The sequence below is a fragment of the Abramis brama genome, assembly GCF_963993115.1.
Source record: "Abramis brama genome assembly, chromosome: 9".
NCBI lineage: Eukaryota > Metazoa > Chordata > Actinopteri > Cypriniformes > Leuciscidae > Abramis > Abramis brama.
In genome coordinates, this window is record NC_139971.1 from 35,525,969 (window position 1) to 35,546,783 (window position 20,815).

A 20,815-nucleotide genomic window follows, 5' to 3' on the forward strand; every position below is an offset into this window, starting at 1 on the left:
CACCATGAGTAGTTTGCTGCCAACAACAACAACTCATCTGACACTTTGGGAATCCAGTCTCTAATAGGACAGGAACTTAGTTAACCTCATAGATACCTGACTAAGACCAAGGCACAAGATGCAGAGTGAAACCAGAACTGTGTGGACCGATACTTGAGGACATGTTTACAACCGTGATGTGTGCAGTTGCAAAACTGCCATGTACACATACACATTACCACGTTTTATTTTTTAAATAATCAGCTGATTAATAATATTTTTAAATTAAGGCAAAATCCAGAAAATAATTTCTTAGCCAAAATATTACAAATAATAGGCCTACTAATTGTACCATGTCATTCATTTTAAAGCATGACTATCAGTTGTCAGGTTTTGGCAACATGTTGGTAACTCAGTCATAAGTCATAACACAAACACGCAGTACACTTTCTAGTCTCAATTGATCAAAGTAAGGGATTTTGTGGAATAGATACAGGCTTGTGATCATAGATTGAGAAGCTGATGGAAAATGGTACTGCCCAAAGTAATGAAAGTTTTTAGAATACTTTTAACAAATGAACACCATGTACAAAACAAGGTGTTACACCTGATGAAGAACATTGACTAATTATAGAAAGAACAGACATTCTTTCTGATGGCACCACTCCTTGCAGAAATACCGCGTCAGTTCACGAAGATCTCTCTCCAAGAGGTGGATGAGAAAGTGCGACTCATGGCTGAGAAAGTGTATGCTTCAGCTCTGAAGGAGGAAGAGTCTAAGAACACCTTGTCCATGTTCACCGTCCCTGAGGACTGTCCCATTGGCTTACATCAGGCCAAGGAGTGGGAGCTACGCAAAGAGATGGAGGAGCAGATGTCAGAGAAATCCGTCAAGAGGTCAGTGAACTCAAATGTGCCACAGGTTGCAGAACTAATCAGCAGTTTGCATTATTGTGATATTCAATATGTATTTATTATTATAAAGACGAAACACTCCACGGCACTCACGTGATGAACGTAAAAAGCCTTTAATTAACTGGGCTATCCAACAATTAAAATTGTTATCCAATGAGCACCAGTGGCTATGTAAAGACTCCCGCGTAGCACTCTCTGCTTTTGTTGTTTAGTAAATGTATTTATTATTCTTTATGCCCCATAGGAGACTGAGTTTAAAGCTGATGCGATCCCAATCCTTGCAAATCCCCTTCACTTCAGATTGGGCTATGTCTGTGATTTCACCCCTGCTGACCCCTTCCTCAGACGCAGGCCCTATACCAGACAACATCCCAGAATTCCAGAGGGTCACCATCAGTGGAGACTACTGCACAGGGGTAGGAGACAAATGAGCATGTATAAGTATCTTATATACAGGGTTCTTGCAGGTTTCAGTAAGTCAAATTTAAGACCTTTTTAAGACATTTTAAGACCATAAAGATTGAAATTTAAGACCTACACGACGCATTACCAAATAAATATTCAAATCAAAGAATTAATTTTATTTCAATGAATTCAGTAATTGAAAAAGCATTAATTTAATTTACAGATAAATCACATTAGTAACCTTCCACACCCAACAACGCGTCAGAGAAAAGAACAGAATCAAATTTTTTTTTTTATAGAAAATTGTACTTTGCATATTATACTGTAAAAAACACATAATTAGTTGATTTTAGTTGATCATAGTTGATCATGACTAGAGATGAAATGGCATGAACATTTAATTTCATGATTATAGTGACAAAAATGATCATGGTTGTCACAGAATCCTGTTCAAAAAGTACAAATACTACACAATGAAATCAATTCACCATGTTTTATGTCGAAAACCAGCAAATAACAAATAAATTTCCATTAAAAATGATTATTTGTGTCTTGCATGTTATATAGTAACATGTACAACAGGGCTATTCAATTAGTTTCATTCGAGGGCAGCATTATCAAATCGAAAAGTTGAGGTGGGCCGGTGGGTTGGTTTGGGGGTTTATCTTATTAATTGAAACATAACAGTTTCAATAAATAAGTTAAAGTAACCCTAAAAAAGTATGGTATTTACTTGGAAATGTGGTAGCCAACAGTATATGCAAATATATAAAACCATAATAAATAAAAAACTTGATAATTTACAGCTGTGTACAACTATTTTCCTTGGAACAAATAAATTATTTATACAAACTTATAGCTGTTGGTGAGAAATAATAATTATTTTATTTATAATTGTTATGCTTAAATGAAAATATTCTGACAGTGAGACTTGTTAACCACAGGCTATTCACTCCCAATGTATAAAAAATGCCTAAACACAAGTTAAAAACTATACGCACCTTTACAAAGAAACCGACATAATTTCATAACAAGCATTAATTATATATTCCTCTACCCACCTAATAAAACTAATGCAATATAAATCACTATATTTACTATTATACTATAATATTATAGTATATATATATATATATTTACTATATTTATGTATTACTACATAGTATTCAATATAAATATTGCACATTTCTGCCCAACCATAGTAAATTACTACAGTAAATTCATGGTAAATGCTTGTAAGGGTGATTAGGGGATTTAAAGTCTTATAATTTAGTTCATGCCACAGTGTTTCTCCTGCTTTCCTCATCAGTCTTATTGGGAATGTTGAGGCTGTTTCATCTGATTTAATACTAATTAAATCATCGAGTGATTTGTGGTTTGTAACAGAGAGGTTTCTGTCGAACTGAAACGCTTCCCACTGGTTGTCGCAACGCTGTTTAATATAGTGTCCGGGACCGGGAGTAAACGCAACTCCGTGCTGGGCCGTGTTGAAACAACTAGTGAAACAACTGAAAACATCGCTATTTGTTGTTATACTGTACTGAACGAGAAACCGCTTCAGATGATTCAGTGACGGAGCGGTCCGAATGAATCCAAATAGTTTTAGACCGTTATGCAAGCGCGTTTAGAATCGAACCAAAAATTAATGATTCATTCACGAATGATTGGTATCGCTGGTTCAGTCGACATAAATTCGGGACACATATAATAACTGCTGAAATATTCGTATAAAGTTTCTCAGGTCAATCGGAGCGAGTATCAAACTGAATTAGCCGCACCGCCAGGAAAAGAGGAGGAGGGAGGTTGGTGCCGTCGGGCCGCCAATTGAATAGCCCTGAAAATAAAGGTTTGACAAAAAAGGTTTTATAAAAAGATAAACCTCACATATTTCAGACTTTAAATATTTTTTTTTATAAAAAGAATGAGTCCAAAAAGATAAATTACTGACATTTACAATGCACTTTAGCTTATCTTTTATTATTAATAGTAAAATTAGGTCCGATTTTCCCGTGGCGTCTGTCGTTGCTATGCAATCATGCCCTGCGTCTCCACAACGACAAAAAAGTTTTAATGGCAAATGGATTTCCACCGCCGAAAAATGCTTGCTGTAGCTCTGCTACAAGATTTATTTACGGAGAAGAGAACACCACCCGTAGTGTTTGGGTGCACCCCCATCATTCCTGTTGACTGAGCTTTCAGACAGCGCCTGGAAAAAACGAGCGTGTCGCTTCTATTATGAGCACGCTTACCGCGCGCCTACATTTGAACGAACTTGAGCGCGCAAAAGACGCGATATGTGAACGGCCTCTTGACGAGCTACCTCCAATCAGGCCGCGAGCGACGTGTTGGAGACCCTGCACTAGAGCTCCGCTTTGTAGGCTACGACTCGATACCTTTTTGCTACTTTGTAATAACTTTCTGCGGCCAGCGTTTCTGGAAATAAACGAGTGTAAACCCTTTTTAAGACCTGACTAAATTAAATTTAAGACCGCGGATGAAAATCTGGCCGTTTTTAAGACTTTTTAAGGCCTTAAATTTGAAGTTCAGAATTTTAGACTTTTTAAGACTTTTTAAGACCCCGCGGGAACCATATGAAATAAAATAGTATATTATATAGCCTATATAACATACATAATAATGCATATTAAAAGTAATATAATATAATATAACATAAGGGAAATTTCAAGAAAGTTAATAAACAGGGCTGGGAATTTAATTTGAGCCAAACAGCTATGAAATAATTATATATTTTTTTAAAAAGTACAAGCAAGTTGCACCTGTTTGACACAAATTCAGTTATAATTGCATGACCAGTACAGGTGTGGTTTCAGAATCAAATACTTTGGATGCAGTGGTAGATTAGTAGACTAAATTATGAAAAAAGCAAGCAAGAAAGTGCCCATTAAATTGATTAAAATTGACATTAAAGGCATTCATAATGTTACAAAAGATTTATAAATGCTGTTCTTTTTAACTTTTTATTCATCAAAGAATGCTGAAAATATAATATGGTTTCAACAAAACATAAGAGACTCCTTTCAAAAGATCTTACCAACTTTTGACTATTGAACTGCAGTGAATATGCTGTTCTCCTAAAAGCTCACAAAATGAATTCATCTATGATGATTTTGGACAGACAACAGTCGAGAACTACGAACAGGCAGCAAAAACTCTGCTGACAGCACTCTTCATCAGAGAAAAATATTCCCGGCTGGCATATCACCACTTCCCCAGGAACACAGCCAGGTTTCTAAGGAATGCCAATAATGAGAAATGGAGTGAGGAGGATGAAGTGCTGCCAGGTATGTCATGGTTGGCATTAATAACAGTTCATGCATTAATAAATTAAAGGTATTGTAGGCAATTTTCGGAGTGGCTAGCAATAGCAAGCTAGCTTTGAAAACACATGAACACACACAGCAGAGTTTGCAAAGTGTCACGAGACGATAAACTACCTCATGTCTCAGAGTACATAACATTACAATAATAATGATCATATACAACTTAACCCTCCTGTTACCCTCAAATTTACCAACATATTTTTTCCCTCTGGGGTAAATTGGACTGCAGAAATTTAAACCTCCAGAATATGATTTTTTTTTTTTAAACAAAGGTTTATGTGTCAGGTACTTTATGTTTCTTTGTCGACTACTTAAATAGCCCTTTAAATCATGGTGACATGATTTCGTAGTTGACTCATTTAGGAAGAGAGCACTTGTGGACACCCTGGGATGTCCTGAAGCCTTCTTCACTGCAGTTGAACCCCTCCTCCTTGAATTCTTGATCCGGTAAATGGTTCTTTCAGGTGCAATATTCTTTGCTTGCTGCAAATTCCTTGCATGTGAGGCCATTTTGATGCAAAGCAGAGGGAAGTTTTTTGAAGATTATAAAATTGCATGTTATAATGACCTCAGTATCATCCAAAACAACCAAAACAAATGTGTGTACATTTTTTATATTTCTTACATGATTTGCACAGCTAAATGAGCATGGGGTCAAATTGACCCCAAAGAACACTGATGCTACAAAATGTGTACTGGACTTATAAGACTGGGCATATCATCATTTCAATTTTGTGTTTACCCAGTTGTCCTCATTAAATGAGGAAAAGTCATTAAAAATGAAGCAAAAAATGATATCAATCATATATTTAGTACTACCTGACTGCTGCAGATTCATTTCGGCGTTGCCATTGAAATGTATAAATTCAAGTCATGCACAGCTCCGGGTGTAACGTCACAGGTTTCCGTTTGCGTGAACGCAGCATAAGCACGTTGTTTTGGTTCAGGAAGAACTGTAAAAAGTGGCTGCTGTTTTGGTTGCGGTGCTCGCCTCGGTGAATGACACCTGTCTAACTCCTGTCTAACTCTGCAAAGCATGAAACGCATTGGTGCGCGGAGGTATGAAAATACATACGTTGACAGGCAGGTAGGACATTTTATGGTCCTATGGCTTCCACAGATGATATACATTTAAATAAATTTAGATCACTTAACTTAGTGATTGCTATTAGGACTTTAACCAGCATGACAAAAAATATTTCTCGCTTACCCTGCCTTTAACTGTTCAAAACCTATAATGACAACAGCTTTGAGACATAAGTGAGAAATGACTGTCCTAAATCCTTAGTACTATTCTGTCTCAAATACTGAAGTGTGTTTGGGAAAAGTGATACTAAAAAAACCTAGTCCGTATTCTATTTATATCAGGACATCAATATAATACGACATCAGTATTCATCAGAACTTGCTTTCTTTCCATGGCAACAGATATCTTCCCCCCTCCAAGTGAGGGTGAGGATCCCTACAGTATGGAAGACCTCCCACAGGATCTGAACTACTCCCTGAGGATGAAAGATGGAATCATATATGTCTACGATAATGAGGATGCTTTAAAACAGGATCAGCCACGGAGCTTGCCATATCCTGACTTGGAAACTTTTGCTATTGACTTGAGTCACGTCCTTGCCATGATTGCAGACGGACCAACGTGAGTTTGGTTATATTATATTTATAACATTGCATGCATCTGTTGCTAAATAATAATAATGATGGGTGAAATTCAATGAAAAAAAGAAATACATTTAGGGGTAATATCCTCTTTTATAGGAAGACCTATTGTCACAGAAGGCTTAACTTCCTGAGGTCCAAGTTCCAACTACATGAAATGCTGAACGAGATGGCTGAGTTAAAGGAACTGAAAGGCGTTCCTCACAGAGACTTCTACAATGTCAGAAAGGTATTTCAGATAAAGTGGTATAAACATTAACATTTACATTATTTACTGCATAAAGACCCTTTTCCCTTCTAAATGTACATATTTGTGAATATTCAGGTTGATACGCACATTCACGCAGCTGCCTGCATGAACCAGAAGCATCTTCTGAAGTTCATCCAGGACACCTATAAGACAGAAGCAGAGCGAGTGGTGGAGGAGAGGAACGGAAAGAAGCTCACCCTCAAACAGGTGTTTGACAATCTGAAAATGGACCCTTACGATCTCACAGTGGACTCATTAGATGTACATGCGGTACGTATTTCAGAAAACCTCAGGACTTCCAAATGATGCTTTTATGCTACATTTTCTTGCCGAATGGATCTTGCCGCAATAAGAAATTGCTCTATTGTTTGTTACAGGGCAGACAAACCTTTCATCGTTTTGATAAATTCAATTCCAAATACAACCCAGTGGGTGCTAGTGAGCTCCGAGAGATCTACCTCAAAAGTGATAACTACATCAATGGAGAATATTTTGCACGTCTTATCAAGGTAAAATTGATCAACTCGCATACTGATACAAGATAAAATTAACTATAACTGTCAGAGCACACAGGCTATTTTCTTAAGTGGGTAACAATCAATTGCATTGTTCCTCTTGCGCAGGAAGTTGCTCATGACCTGGAGGAGAGTAAATATCAGCATGCAGAACCCCGTCTCTCAATTTATGGCCGAGCCCCTGAAGAGTGGGACAGCCTGTCCAAATGGTTTATCAAGCAAAAGTTGTACTCACCTAACATGAGATGGATCATACAGGTGCCCAGGATTTAGTAAGTCCTCTTCTAATGTTAATTAACATATTAATTTAAAGACATTTAACAGTCAATGAAACTTCAATAATCTAACACAACAAAATGTTTTGGAAGTCGTCTACTTCAGAGATAAAATTTACTATTTATTACGTATTTTGATGTGCTGAATTCAAATATGACAACTGATTGGCAATGGTTTCCAAGATATTTAAGTTTTTACATGTATAATGTGTAGATAGTACCTGTCACCTGTCTTGTTTATGTAACACTATAAAAATAATCAAAGTATATATTTATATAAATTAAATTTACTATGAAACAAAAGGCAAAAAACTATTTTGTACATAGTTTAGTTTTAATCAGTGTCTTGGCTTCTTGGCTTGTCTCTTGTATTCATAAATGGAGCATCTCTTGTCACTGGCCAGCGATAGTCTGCAAGCATTGATGGGCTCCATTTGCTCCATTTGAAGTTGAAGTCTGCACTGTTAACACAACTACGAGGCATCTCTGCTCACTCTGGCAAAACAGAACTGTGTCCCTTTGCAAAATCAAACACTGAAAAATAAGAGCACGACACTGTATGACAGGGATGCAAAGCTCAGTTCCTGGATCTTCAATCTTAATTAAACACACCTGATCCAGCTCATCAAGTCCTTCGGGCTTATTTGAAAACGTCTCAGATTACAACTGTAACCTTTTCCCTGAAAAGGGAACGAGATGTTGCATCGGATGTAACAAGACCTCTGCATGACTGTGTTGTGAAGCACGTGTGAAATTAGTCCAATGGCATGATGGAACGTCATAGGCGGGTAACATCATGACCAGGAAACTATAAAGCATACCCGGACCAAACAGCGTTAGCTTCTGATAGGCTGAAGCAAGTCGATTACAGTCATGCAGGTAGTGTGGCAGGGCGACGCAGCGTCGTAACAGTCGCAATAATCGTAACCTGAGACTTTCCTTTTCAAGGGACCTCGCGCTGCATCAGAGAATTCGACGTTGTGGGAATGTTTATACCCACGCCTGTTTTGTATGAAATCGTAAAGAGCAGCACTGAAACACCAGCACCTGGGAACCTGGTGTACAGCCCAAATCCAAGTTATAAAACCTCACAAATGTGTGTGGAGAGGGCCAGCCTGCCACATCTCATAGATCTTGGAGGAAAACTCCCAATAAAATAGCCTTTGAAGCAGCCATACTCCTAGTTGAGTGGACCAAAGCAGACAATGTGTCGTCTCTCGAGACGCGAACAAATCCACATCTGTCCGGCCAAACTACTTCCATAAGGAGCAGCCTTCCTTGAGCCAAAAGGAGGATCTGGTGTGCCAGTTTGTACAGTGGGCGCAACCACAGGTGCAACCCCCCGATGATTTATGTAGCCGACCACCAATGTCTTGTCTGTATGGACAAGAACATGGTGGCCCCTGAGGTCTGAGAGGAAGTGTTTCAATGCCAGGAAAACCACCATCATCTCCACGCAGTTTATGTGCCAGGAGAGATGATGACCCCTCCACAGACCTTGAGTCAAGCAACCATCCAGAATCGCTCCCCAGCCCATGAAGGGAAATGGTGTGATCCATTTCCCCCATAGAACTGATTTCACAAGTGCTAAACAAAGCAGTCACGCAGAGGCGTTCCCATAGCGTTGAATTCTCAGACACAGCGTGAGTTCTCTTGAAAGGGAACTACAGGATTGCGTGTTGGAGCAGGGTTGCAACTAAACTCTGCGGGGCTGTGGCCTTCCAGGAATTCAGTTTTCCACCCCTGCTGAATGACTTCTAGAGCTGATTTAGGGCAATTTGTTCAGCTGAGTGATGTGAGCATTGTTATGTTTGCAACATCCATGACTTCAAGGAATATAATGCAATATCAGCTTCAGATTGAATCATTCATTGTTTAGCCTAACCAAGTACTGTTCATATTTATTTATAGATCCAGTCAAAGATGTATTTTAGGCATTTCAGGTTTATGAAATGAGATCCCTTCCCTTTATTACTCACGTATCCTCTGCCATTCCCAAGTCAAGGGTCGTATATACTGACCTAATAGCATATCTTGAAAACTAGAGCCAATCAACAATTTTAAGTATCATTTTCTTTCTCAGTGACCCATAATTAGTAACGTTTGACTACATTTATTTCAGAAGCATTTTGGCCGTAGACCAGGGTTATTAATATTAGGCTACCTAATGTTCAAACCAAATGAAAGTTTTTCTAAATTCAAATGAAAATTCTGCATCCTTTTATCCTTGTCAGTTAAAATTCACGAAGTTAAAAGGCATTCTCAATTTAATTCTGAATGGCACAACTCTGTGACGTTTCCACTCATACTACATTTTTACTCATACTTGGGCATAATTCATATCTAGTATTTCTAAAAGCAAATATTCTTGACTTGTGTACTTTGTTTTTAGTGACATTTTCAGATCAAAGAAGATTGTTCCCAACTTCGCCAAGATGCTGGAGAACATCTTCCTCCCACTGTTCCAGGCCACAATTAACCCTCAGAAGCACAAAGAAACGCATGTTTTCCTGAAACATGTAAGTGCTTTATTAGAGTTTTGTTAAGCTGGCAAGACCAGTCAGAGCAGATTCATGCCACAATAGAACATTTGAACACCAACAGTGTAATTAACTGTCAGGGTTGAGGTAAAGGATGAGGCGAGGACTCAGTGATGCAGAAATGTGCTTTTATTTGTAATAAAAAATTAAACAAAAACTACCCCGTGGGGGAAAACAGGACCGGTCAGGACATGACATGGCATCAGGGATCAGGACACATGGGATGTAAGGCAACAAACTGGCCCAGGACTGAAAACACAAGGAGAATAGGGAGCAAACAAGGCAGGTAACAAGGGAGAGCAGGTGGGGCAACTGAACCAGTAATCAGATAAGAAGAAGGGCAGGGTTACACAATAGACATACAAGCACATGCCACAAAGAAACAAGCATGACAAGCCATGTGTTCACACCAAACATGACAGAAACATGAGCACATGGCCAGTGAACACAAAATCACAAGCCAAGTGCTCACACAAAACAAGACACAAACACACAGCTAATGCGAACACTCATAAGCCGCCTGTTCACACAAGACAAAACATAACATAAAAGCATGTGGCTGATGAAAACAAGAGCCGCGTGCAACAGAACGAGAAAGAACCGAAACCAAACTAGAACGAAGTGCCGGGATCTAAACACAGCCACAGAGTCCACACACAAAACAACTCAAATGGACAGAAGAGCGTACGACCCAAGCTAACTCGGAACCGCATGCTCAATAGCAGTGTCAGAGCTCTGTCACCAAACCAAGAATAAACAAACCGAAGTGACAGAACCCTGACATTAAAAGCTTAAACACAAAACAGTCATTTTAGTAGGGAATCAAGACTTCAATGCCAAATCCCTCATGAACAATTAAATAGTTCTCAGATGAATACGAGTCCATGAAAAATAGCCATGTACAATAAAAAAAACAAAAAAAACAAAACAAAACATAGATGTGGTTGAATTACCCCCAACTCAGTAATGTATTCTATTCATTGTGTGGTCGATTTTTCAAAGGATGGTCATCAAAGTCAAAGGAATGCCACCGTGCCTAGTCTTTATGTAAATTTAACGAGTTTGTTTGCCCATAAAATCTTTAAGATATTAGGTTAAACTTATTTGGCTTGCTGTCCACTGAAGAGGGGCTCGATGAAGCAGCTTCAACTCGTGCTCTGATATACCCCCCCAGTGGCTAAATGTATAGGATATGATAATTGAAGGGCAAGGTACCTGAGATGAAGGTGGAGTTTGGGGAGGTGGAGGGATACTGGAACAGCTGATGCTGGAGAGAGGTAAGCAGCTGCTTATATACTCAGGCTGTTGATTGAAAGATTAGATGGGCTCACTCCTCCCTAACTTGCGTTTAGGAACTTCATATAAAGCTGCAACCTTCAAGGAAAATGAGGGCAAAAAGTGACTGTGAAATTGTAAAAAAAAGATTTGGATGTTTTTTCTGCAGGTGACCGGGTTTGACAGTGTGGATGATGAGTCCAAAACCAGTAATCACTTATTCACCTGTAAGAGTCCAAAACCGGAAGAGTGGACCATGGAGGAAAACCCACCATACACTTACTACCTCTTCCACATGTATGCCAACATCATGGTCCTCAACAACCTACGAAAGTAAGTCACTGTAAAGATCAAGCTCTGATTTCAGCACTACAATCCATTGCATTCCCCTCAAATTTAGCCAAAAGCTTTATAACTGAAGTCACAAGTCATGTTAAATAGTGAAAATGTTTTTTGCAGGGAACGTGGTCTCAATACCTTCCAGTTCCGTCCTCACTGTGGCGAGGCAGGATCCATCACCCATCTGGTGTCAGCCTTCCTCACAGCTGACAACATCTCTCACGGACTCAACCTGAAGAAGGTCAGTCTCTAAAACTAATTGTGTTCACATCAAACCACACAAGAGTCAGAGTTCAGAGTCCACTAAACAGACAAACAATTATTACACCACTTTCAAAAGTAAGGATCGTTTCAGCTTTCCCCCGTTTGGGGTAATGTTCACTGCCAATTAGGGGGAAAAAAGCATGAATTTACATGTATAATTTCTAGGGCATTGACACAAATTTTACGATTCGATTTAATATCGATTAATTGGGGACTATCAGGTACAGTACATGGCAAAAAAATCTCTCAACTAATGCTGTAAATTATACAGGGACAGTGGTTATACATACTATATAATATTAAAGGTAACTGATTTGTAGGCTACTTAAATTACTCATAAAGAAGGTTTTTAAAATCAGGTTATAATTGTTTTTTAAATGACGTAATTGTGTGTCTACTAGTTGTATTTAGATATAAACATTTAAATGGTGGCTGTCAAAAACATGACGGATTTATTCATACATGCATACATTATACATACATTAAATATTGAAAAGCAGGTTAAGTTGAAATGCAATGAATATGCTATATAGTGCATATAATTATCAAAATGCTCCTCTAAGTTAATTTTCCTAGCTGACTGATGAGTTTTTGGACATTGATTGAATGGCTTTTCAGAGGTACAAGATGACGTGACATTGTTTTGGCTACAATCTATTTATTGACGTCTTTATGTGGTTGAAACACTGATTGAGCGATTACACGGATTTCGGTAAGTTGTACTGTATCTTTCAACATACCTTCTGAAGTTCTTTCATGTTTGTTTCATGCTATAACTAGCAATACAGATGACGACCAGTTCACGTGCGCTAAGCTTGAACCGAAGGCGAAGGCGAAGGTTGCGCCACATTAAAGAGCACCAAAAATGTATTTATCGTTTGAATTTCATAATACAATTGACAGAATTTGAAAGCTGAGACAATTTAATTTGCAATTGCAATTTAATAGATTGGAGGCACGCTACAAAGGTTCTTACTGACCCAATAGGACAAGTGACTGTTCTGTCAACTGACCATCATTATTATTGAGCCCTGTATGCTAAGTTTAGAAAGGAGTAATTTAACACACAAAAAACCTTGAAAATCATCAGATACCAGTATTGATGTAGTCTTTTCTTATGGTTTAACATTGTTCTTGTTCATTTCTCAATACAGAGTCCTGTGCTGCAGTACCTGTTTTACTTGGCCCAGGTGCCCATTGCCATGTCTCCGCTCAGTAACAATAGCCTGTTCCTAGAGTATTCCAAGAATCCCCTCAGGGAGTTCCTGCAAAAGGGCCTGTGTGTGTCCCTCTCCACGGATGACCCATTACAGTTCCACTACACAAAGGTCTGGGAAAGCAGTGTGAATGACGCTCATAGAACACTGCCAACACTGAGTGTAATCATCTAGAGCAGTCAGGTGATGTGATTCTGTTGTTTATGTATCTTTAGGAGGCCTTGATGGAGGAGTACGCCATAGCAGCGCAACTGTGGAAACTGAGCACATGCGATGTGTGTGAGATCGCCAGAAATAGTGTGCTTCAGAGCGGTCTGTCTCATCAGGTACTTTCTCTGTCTGTCTTAACCTATAAAGAATATTCTAGGTTCAGATTTACAAATAATTTCAGCTCGTCCTCGTTTGTTTGAAAATTAAAATAAAATAAAAATTGTTCAAAATTTATATGAGTGAGTACATCATGCATCCATCATCGAAACAGTGTTTTTGTCTTATCCAGAATCACTACGGTACACCTATAAGCGTTTATATTCTAACTATTTTAGACCGGACGGAGCGACAACCACTGCGGTGTAATTTTTTATTTTTTTTTATAGTCTATGGATGTAGCCCAGTACCTGCGTGACTTTACATTAACAGAAATTTAAGGGTTTTGGAGTTTATGTTATTGCATTTTCATGGCGGTGAAATTCGTATGTTTATATATTTTGGCTTTAAGATTGAAAAAGTATTTTAACATTTATGAATTGGCCCCATTCACTCCATTGTAAGTGCCTCACTGTAACTGAATTATTTTTTTTTTTAAATACTGTTGGTTAGGCTTAACTTCTACTGAACCTGTAATATTTCCTTGAGTAAAATTTTCTAGTACTAATTTTAAACACATTCCAATGCTAAATTTAACATCAGCCTATGTAAAAGCTGACATTTAGATTTCCCTTGCAGGAGAAGAAACACTTCCTGGGTGAGAATTATCTACAGGATGGACCAGAGGGTAATGACATCCGAATGACAAATGTGGCGCAAATCCGTATGGCCTATCGTCACGAGATCTTGTGCAATGAGCTCAGCTTCCTAGTGGATGCCGTCAAGTCAGAAGCGTTGGCTGCACAAGCCCCGTAAACATGGCAGGGTGATCGATAGGGTAGAACATGAGTCCATACGAGTGGACCAGATATCAGCATAAAACTTTATCTTGCTATAAGTGATGCCCAAAAGAGCCTGGGATCATTCAGGTAGCAAGATGTGGAGTCATGTGATTTAATGCCTTATATGATGTGCATATCCCTTGTCATAGTGCCTTATGTGTATATATTTTATATCTCAAATCTATTCTTTAAAAAAATATGGGGCGCTCTGATAAACTGTTTCAGTATTTTGTATGGTTTCTGAAAATGGGAGCATACATTTGTTACCTTTTCTTAAAGGGTTAGTTCACCAAAAAATGAAAATTCTGTCAGTAATTACTCACCCTCATGTTGTTCCAACCCCTTAAGACTTTCGTTCATAAACCTAAGATTCTGGGGCTGTTTTTTTTTTTTTTGTGGCACAAAATAGACTTGTGTACTTGAACTTGCATATTTTGTACACCAACAATGATGGTTAAACTGTTTTAAGAATGTTGTAAAATGTATGGGTGCTTGGCCTCTGAAAAGCCATCTTAAATGTACCTGAATGCTACATATCTTCACTAATATCTGAATACTACACTCAAATTAAAATAAATAAAGTGGTGTCAAAAAAGCCTTGCTGAATCATTTCATAACGAGATTGTCTATAGTTCATATTCCAGATAATTAGAAATATTATTATTTATTTACTCGACACTGCTGCCCAGTGGAAGTACTATGAACTATTACAGTCTTCAAACGAGAAAAAAATATTTATTTTATATACTTTATTGTTCAAGATTTACACAAGATAACATAACAGAGAACATCAAACATCCCAATTTAGTCAACAAGTAAAATAAATCTCCTTCAAAACAACACTAGGAAGCAGCTAATAATGTTATTTTCTCTGATAAAACTATTAACATTCAGTCCAATCTCTATAAATCTGTGAGAATATTGCAGAAATTAACATTTTTAAAACTAGATTAGTAGATCTTGATAAACTGGATTAAATCATCATAAACTGCCACACAAATGTATATGTATATACTGTAAATAGATGTAGAAAGTTTGAGTTATACACTATCATATATTTTATAATACAAGTGACTTCCCTAAGCCCACAAATTCACAGTCTCTCTCATTCACACAAAAGTGCGAGATGAAAAGTCTAGGATTTCAAACTGAAAAATTTAATTAAATTAAAAGGTAACCAACCTCCACTGAAAGTGTCAGTGATGCCCTATAAAATAAAGGTTTAATTTGCAACCTATTAAGCTTCAGAAGAAAACAAGCAAATTAGTTCATTCTCAAATGTTAATCCATTTGAACGATCCAATTATTTTTCATAATGAATGTAATATAACAGAGTCATGCCCTATAATTAACATTTGGTCCAACTTACACAGATAAAGAGTTCATGTCAAATGGATCACTCTAATTATTGTTAAACCTTATAAATGCACATCAACATTACTAAATCATGTTTGACTGAATTATAGTGTCAACAATACTATTAAACTGTTGAACATGCTGATACTGTGATGTTTTTTCAGGTATTACAAGGCCTTTACGGAACAAACGTGATTAAGTGCAATTAGCCTACTTCACAAACAAGATACAACGGCAAGTGCAATGAGGGAATTATGTTTTACAGCTACATGTTGTCTAGAATTTACCAACATGCATTCACAGCCTGTCAATTGACTAGGTGTAAAAATATGACTAAAACAAAAAGTCAAATAATCAGCAGTTATTGCCTCCAGTGAATGACACTATATAGTGCAACAAATACCCAGTCACCTTATAAAATAGTATTTAAAGAAGGTCATCTGTTATGGGGAGACAGTGAGTTTGACGGTGGTACAGTGCTTCATTTTAAGGTCTGTGTGGGTGCCCGGCTTCATCTGCAAGATTAGAATGTACCCAGCTTTATCTTCCTCCGTGGGAGCATCTGACATGACCCATGATCAGGGTTCTCAAGTTTTATCAAAAGCTTGGAGTGAGATCACATCACATCAAAATAAATATATATATATTTTTTTTACTTAAAAAAACAGCCGTCGGAATCCGTTCCCCCATTCCCATTATGAGAGGTGTTGATGTAATGGCTTAAAAAAATGCTGATTCTATTTTGTGTGTGGATGGAGCTGAACTTGCATCAGTTTAACAAATTTTTTTTTTTTGTGCCTTTTATTATGATAGGACAGTATGGTAAAGTTCGACGACCCGGGACTTGAACTCGGGTCGCCCAACAACAGAATCCGACGGCAAATAGTTCAGCTGTCGAAATCCGTTCCCCCACCCCAATGATGAGAGATGTTGATGTGTCGGCTTAAAATATGCTTATTCTATTCTGTGTGTGGATGGAGCTTAAACAGCATCAATTTGAGAAATATTAGAACCTCAGTTTGTCAGAAATATGGGGGGAACGAATCCGACGGCAAAAAAAACAGCTGTCGGAATCCGTTCCCCCATTCCCATTATGAGAGGTGTTGATGTAATGGCTTAAAAAATGCTGATTCTATTTTGTGTGTGGATGGAGCTTAACTTGCATCAGTTTAAAGAATTTTATTTTTTTTGCCTTTTATTATGATAGGATAGTATAGTAAAGTTCGACGACCCGGGACTTGAACTCCGGTCGCCCAAAGCTAAAAAAAAAAACATTGTCAGGTCACTGACCAGTAGGCCAATGAGGATAGTAACTTGTTGCAATTTGATAAATATTAGAACCTTATTGTGTAAGAAACATAGGGGGAACAGAATCCGACGGCAAATAGTTCAGCTGTCGAAATCCGTTCCCCCACCCCAATGATGAGAGATGTTGATGTATCGGCTTAAAATATGCTTATTCAATTCTGTGTGTGGATGGAGCTTAAACAGCATCAATTTGAGAAATATTAAAACCTCAGTGTGTCAGAAATATGGGGGGAATAGAATCCGACGGCAAAAAAAAAACAGCTGTCGGAATCCGTTCCCCCACTCCCATTATGAGAGGTGTTGATGTAATGGCTTAAAAAATGCTGATTCTATTTTGTGTGTGGATGGAGCTTAACTTGCATCAGTTTAAAGATTTTTTTTTTTTGTCCTTTTTTTATGATAGGACAGTATAGTAAAGTTTGACGACCCGGGACTTGAACTCGGGTTGCCAAAGCTAAAAAAAACAAACATTGTCAGGTCACTGACCACTAGGCCATTGAGGACAGTAATTTGCTGCAATTTGAGAACCTTATTGTGTAAGATAGGGGGAACAGAATCCGACGGCAAATAGTTCAGCTGTCGAAATCTGTTCCCCCACCCCAATGATGAGAGATGTTGATGTATCGGCTTAAAATATGCTTATTCTATTCTGTTTGTGGATGGAGCTTAAACAGCATCATTCTGAGAAATATTAGAACCTCAGTGTGTCATAATTATGGGGGGAACAGAATCCGACGGCAAAAAAAACAGCTGTTGGAATCCGTTCCCCCATTCCCATTATGAGAGGTGTTGATGTAATGGCTTAAAAAATGCTTATTCTATTTTGTGTGTGGATGGTGCTTAACTTGTATCAGGTTAAATATTTTTTTTTTTTTTGCTTTTTATTATGATAGGACAGTATGGTAAAGTTCGACGACCCGGGACTTGAACTCGGGTCGCCCAAAGCTAAAAAAAAAAAAAAACATTGTCAGGTCACTGACCACTAGGCCATTGAGGAAAGCAATTTGACGCAATTTGATAAATATTAGAACCTTATTGTGTAAGAAACATATGGGGAACAGAATCCGACGGCAAATAGTTCAGCTGTCGAAATCCGTTCCCCCACCCCAATGATGAGAGATGTTGATGTATCGGCTTAAAATATGCTTATTCTATTCTGTGTGTGGATGGAGCTTAAACAGCATCAATCTGAGAAATATTAGAACCTCAGTGTGTCATAATTATGGGGGAACAGAATCCGACGGCAAAAAACACAGCTGTCGGAATCTGTTCCCCCACTCCCATTATGAGAGGTGTTGATGTAATGGCTTAAAAAATGCTGATTTTATTTTGTGTGTGGATGGAGCTTAACTTGCATCAGTTTAAAGAATATTTTATTTTGCCTTTTATTATGATAGGACAGTGTAGTAAATTTCAACGACCCGGGACTTGAACTCGGGTCAGCCAAAGCTAAAAAAAAAAAACATTGTAAGGTTACTGACCACTAGGCCATTGAGGATAGTAGCTTGTTGCAATTTGAGAACCTTGTTGCAATTTGAGAACCTTATTGTGTAAGAAACATAGGGGGAACAGAATCCGACGGCAAATAGTTCAGCTGTCGAAATCCGTTCCCCCACCCCTATGATGAGAGATGTTGATGTATTGGCTTAAAAAATGGTTATTCTATTCTGTTTGTGGATGGAGCTTAAACAGCATCATTCTGAGAAATATTAGAACCTCAGTGTGTCATAATTATGGGGGGAACAGAATCCGACGGCAAAAAAAAACAGCTGTCGGAGTCTGTTCCCCCACTCCCATTATGAGAGGTGTTGATGTAATGGCTTAAAAAATGCTGATTTTATTTTGTGTGTGGATGGAGCTTAACTTGCATCAGTTTAAAGAATATTTTATTTTGCCTTTTATTATGATAGGACAGTGTAGTAAATTTCAACGACCCGGGACTTGAACTCGGGTCGCCCAAAGCTAAAAAAAAACAAACATTGTCAGGTCACTGACCACTAGGCCATTGAGGATAGCAATTTGATGCAATTTGATAAATATTAGAACCTTATTGTGTAAGAAACATAGGGGGAACAGAATCCGACGGCAAATAGTTCAGCTGTCGAAATCCGTTCCCCCACCCCAATGATGAGAGATGTTGATGTATCGGCTTTAAATATGCTTATTCTATTCTGTGTGTGGATGGAGCTTAAACAGCATCAATTTGAGAAATATAAGAACCTCAGTGTGTCATAAATATGGGGGGAACGAATCTGACGGCAAAAAAAACAGCTGTCGGAATCCGTTTCCCCATTCCCATTATGAGAGGTGTTGATGTAATGGCTTAAAAAATGCTGATTCTATTTTGTGTGTGGATGGAGCTTAACTTGTATCAGGTTAAAGAATTTTATTTTTTTTTGCTTTTTATTATGATAGGACAGTATGGTAAAGTTCGACGACCCGGGACTTGAACTCGGGTCGCCCAAAGCTAAAAAAAAAAAAACATTGTAAGGTCACTGACCACTAGGCCATTGAGGATAGCAGATTGTTGCCATTTGATAAATATTAGAACCTTATTGTGTAAGAAACATAGAGGGAACAGAATCCGACGGCAAATAGTTCAGCTGTCGAAATCCGTTCCCCCACCCCAATGATGAGAGATGTTGATGTATCGGCTTAAAATATGCTTATTCTATTCTGTGTGTGGATGGAGCTTAAACAGCATCATTCTGAGAAATATTAGAACCTCAGTGTGTCATAATTATGGGGGGAACAGAATCCGACGGCAAAAAAAACCAGCTGTCGGAATCTGTTCCCCCACTCCCATTATGAGAGGTGTTGATGTAATGGCTTAAAAAATGCTGATTTTATTTTGTGTGTGGATGGAGCTTAACTTGTATCAGGTTAAAGATTTTTTTGTTGTTGTGCCTTTTATTATGATAGGACAGTATGGTAAAGTTCGACGACCCGGGACTTGAACTCGGGTAGCCCAAAGCTAAAAATAAAAAACATTGTCAGGTCACTGACCACTAGGCCATTGAGGATGGTAATTTGTTGCTATTTGATAAATATTAGAACCCTATTGTGTAAGAAACATAGGGGGAACAGAATCCGACGGCAAATAGTTCAGCTGTCGAAATCCGTTCCCCCACCCCTATGATGAGAGATGTTGATGTATTGGCTTAAAAAATGGTTATTCTATTCTGTTTGTGGATGGAGCTTAAACAGCATCATTCTGAGAAATATTAGAACCTCAGGGTGTCAGAAATATGGGGGGAACAGAATCCGACGGCAAAAAAAACAGCTGTCGGAATCCGTTCCCCCATTCCCATTATGAGAGGTGTTGATGTAATGGCTTAAAAAATGCTTATTCTATTTTGTGTGTGGATGGTGCTTAACTTGTATCAGGTTAAATAATTTTTTTTTTTTTTTGCTTTTTATTATGATAGGACAGTATGGTAAAGTTCGACGACCCGGGACTTGAACTCGGGTCGCCCAAAGCTAAAAAAAAAAAAAAACATTGTCAGGTCACTGACCACTAGGCCATTGAGGAAAGCAATTTGATGCAATTTGATAAATATTAGAACCTTATTGTGTAAGAAACATATGGGGAACAGAATCCGACGGCAAATAGTTCAGCTGTCGAAATCCGTTCCCCCACCCCAATGATGAGAGATGTTGATGTATCGGCTTAAAATATGCTTATTCTATTCTGTGTGTGGATGGAGCTTAAACAGCATCTATCTGAGAAATATTAGAACCTCAGTGTGTCATAATTATGGGGGAACAGAATCCGACGGCAAAAAACACAGCTGTCGGAATCTGTTCCCCCACTCCCATTATGAGAGGTGTTGATGTAATGGCTTAAAAAATGCTGATTTTATTTTGTGTGTGGATGGAGCTTAACTTGCATCAGTTTAAAGAATATTTTATTTTGCCTTTTATTATGATAGGACAGTGTAGTAAATTTCAACGACCCGGGACTTGAACTCGGGTCACCCAAAGCTAAAAAAAAAAAAACATTGCAAGGTTACTGACCAC

At 38.2% G+C, this 20,815-nt stretch overlaps 1 protein-coding gene across 1 annotated transcript; it reads left to right on the forward strand.

Moving 5' to 3' along the window:
* Positions 1-644: 644 nt before the first annotated feature.
* LOC311089530 (AMP deaminase 3-like) lies at positions 645-14,221 on the forward strand. Its single transcript, XM_084124255.1, has 14 exons — positions 645-876; positions 1,139-1,310; positions 4,436-4,601; positions 6,069-6,288; positions 6,408-6,537; positions 6,634-6,828; positions 6,936-7,067; positions 7,182-7,345; positions 9,741-9,867; positions 11,333-11,496; positions 11,623-11,743; positions 12,921-13,094; positions 13,199-13,309; positions 13,929-14,221. Exons 1-14 carry the CDS (start codon positions 713-715, stop codon positions 14,103-14,105), a joined length of 2,217 nt encoding a protein of 738 aa, XP_083980381.1. The 5' UTR covers positions 645-712; the 3' UTR covers positions 14,106-14,221.
* The last annotated feature ends 6,594 nt before the right edge of the window (positions 14,222-20,815 follow it).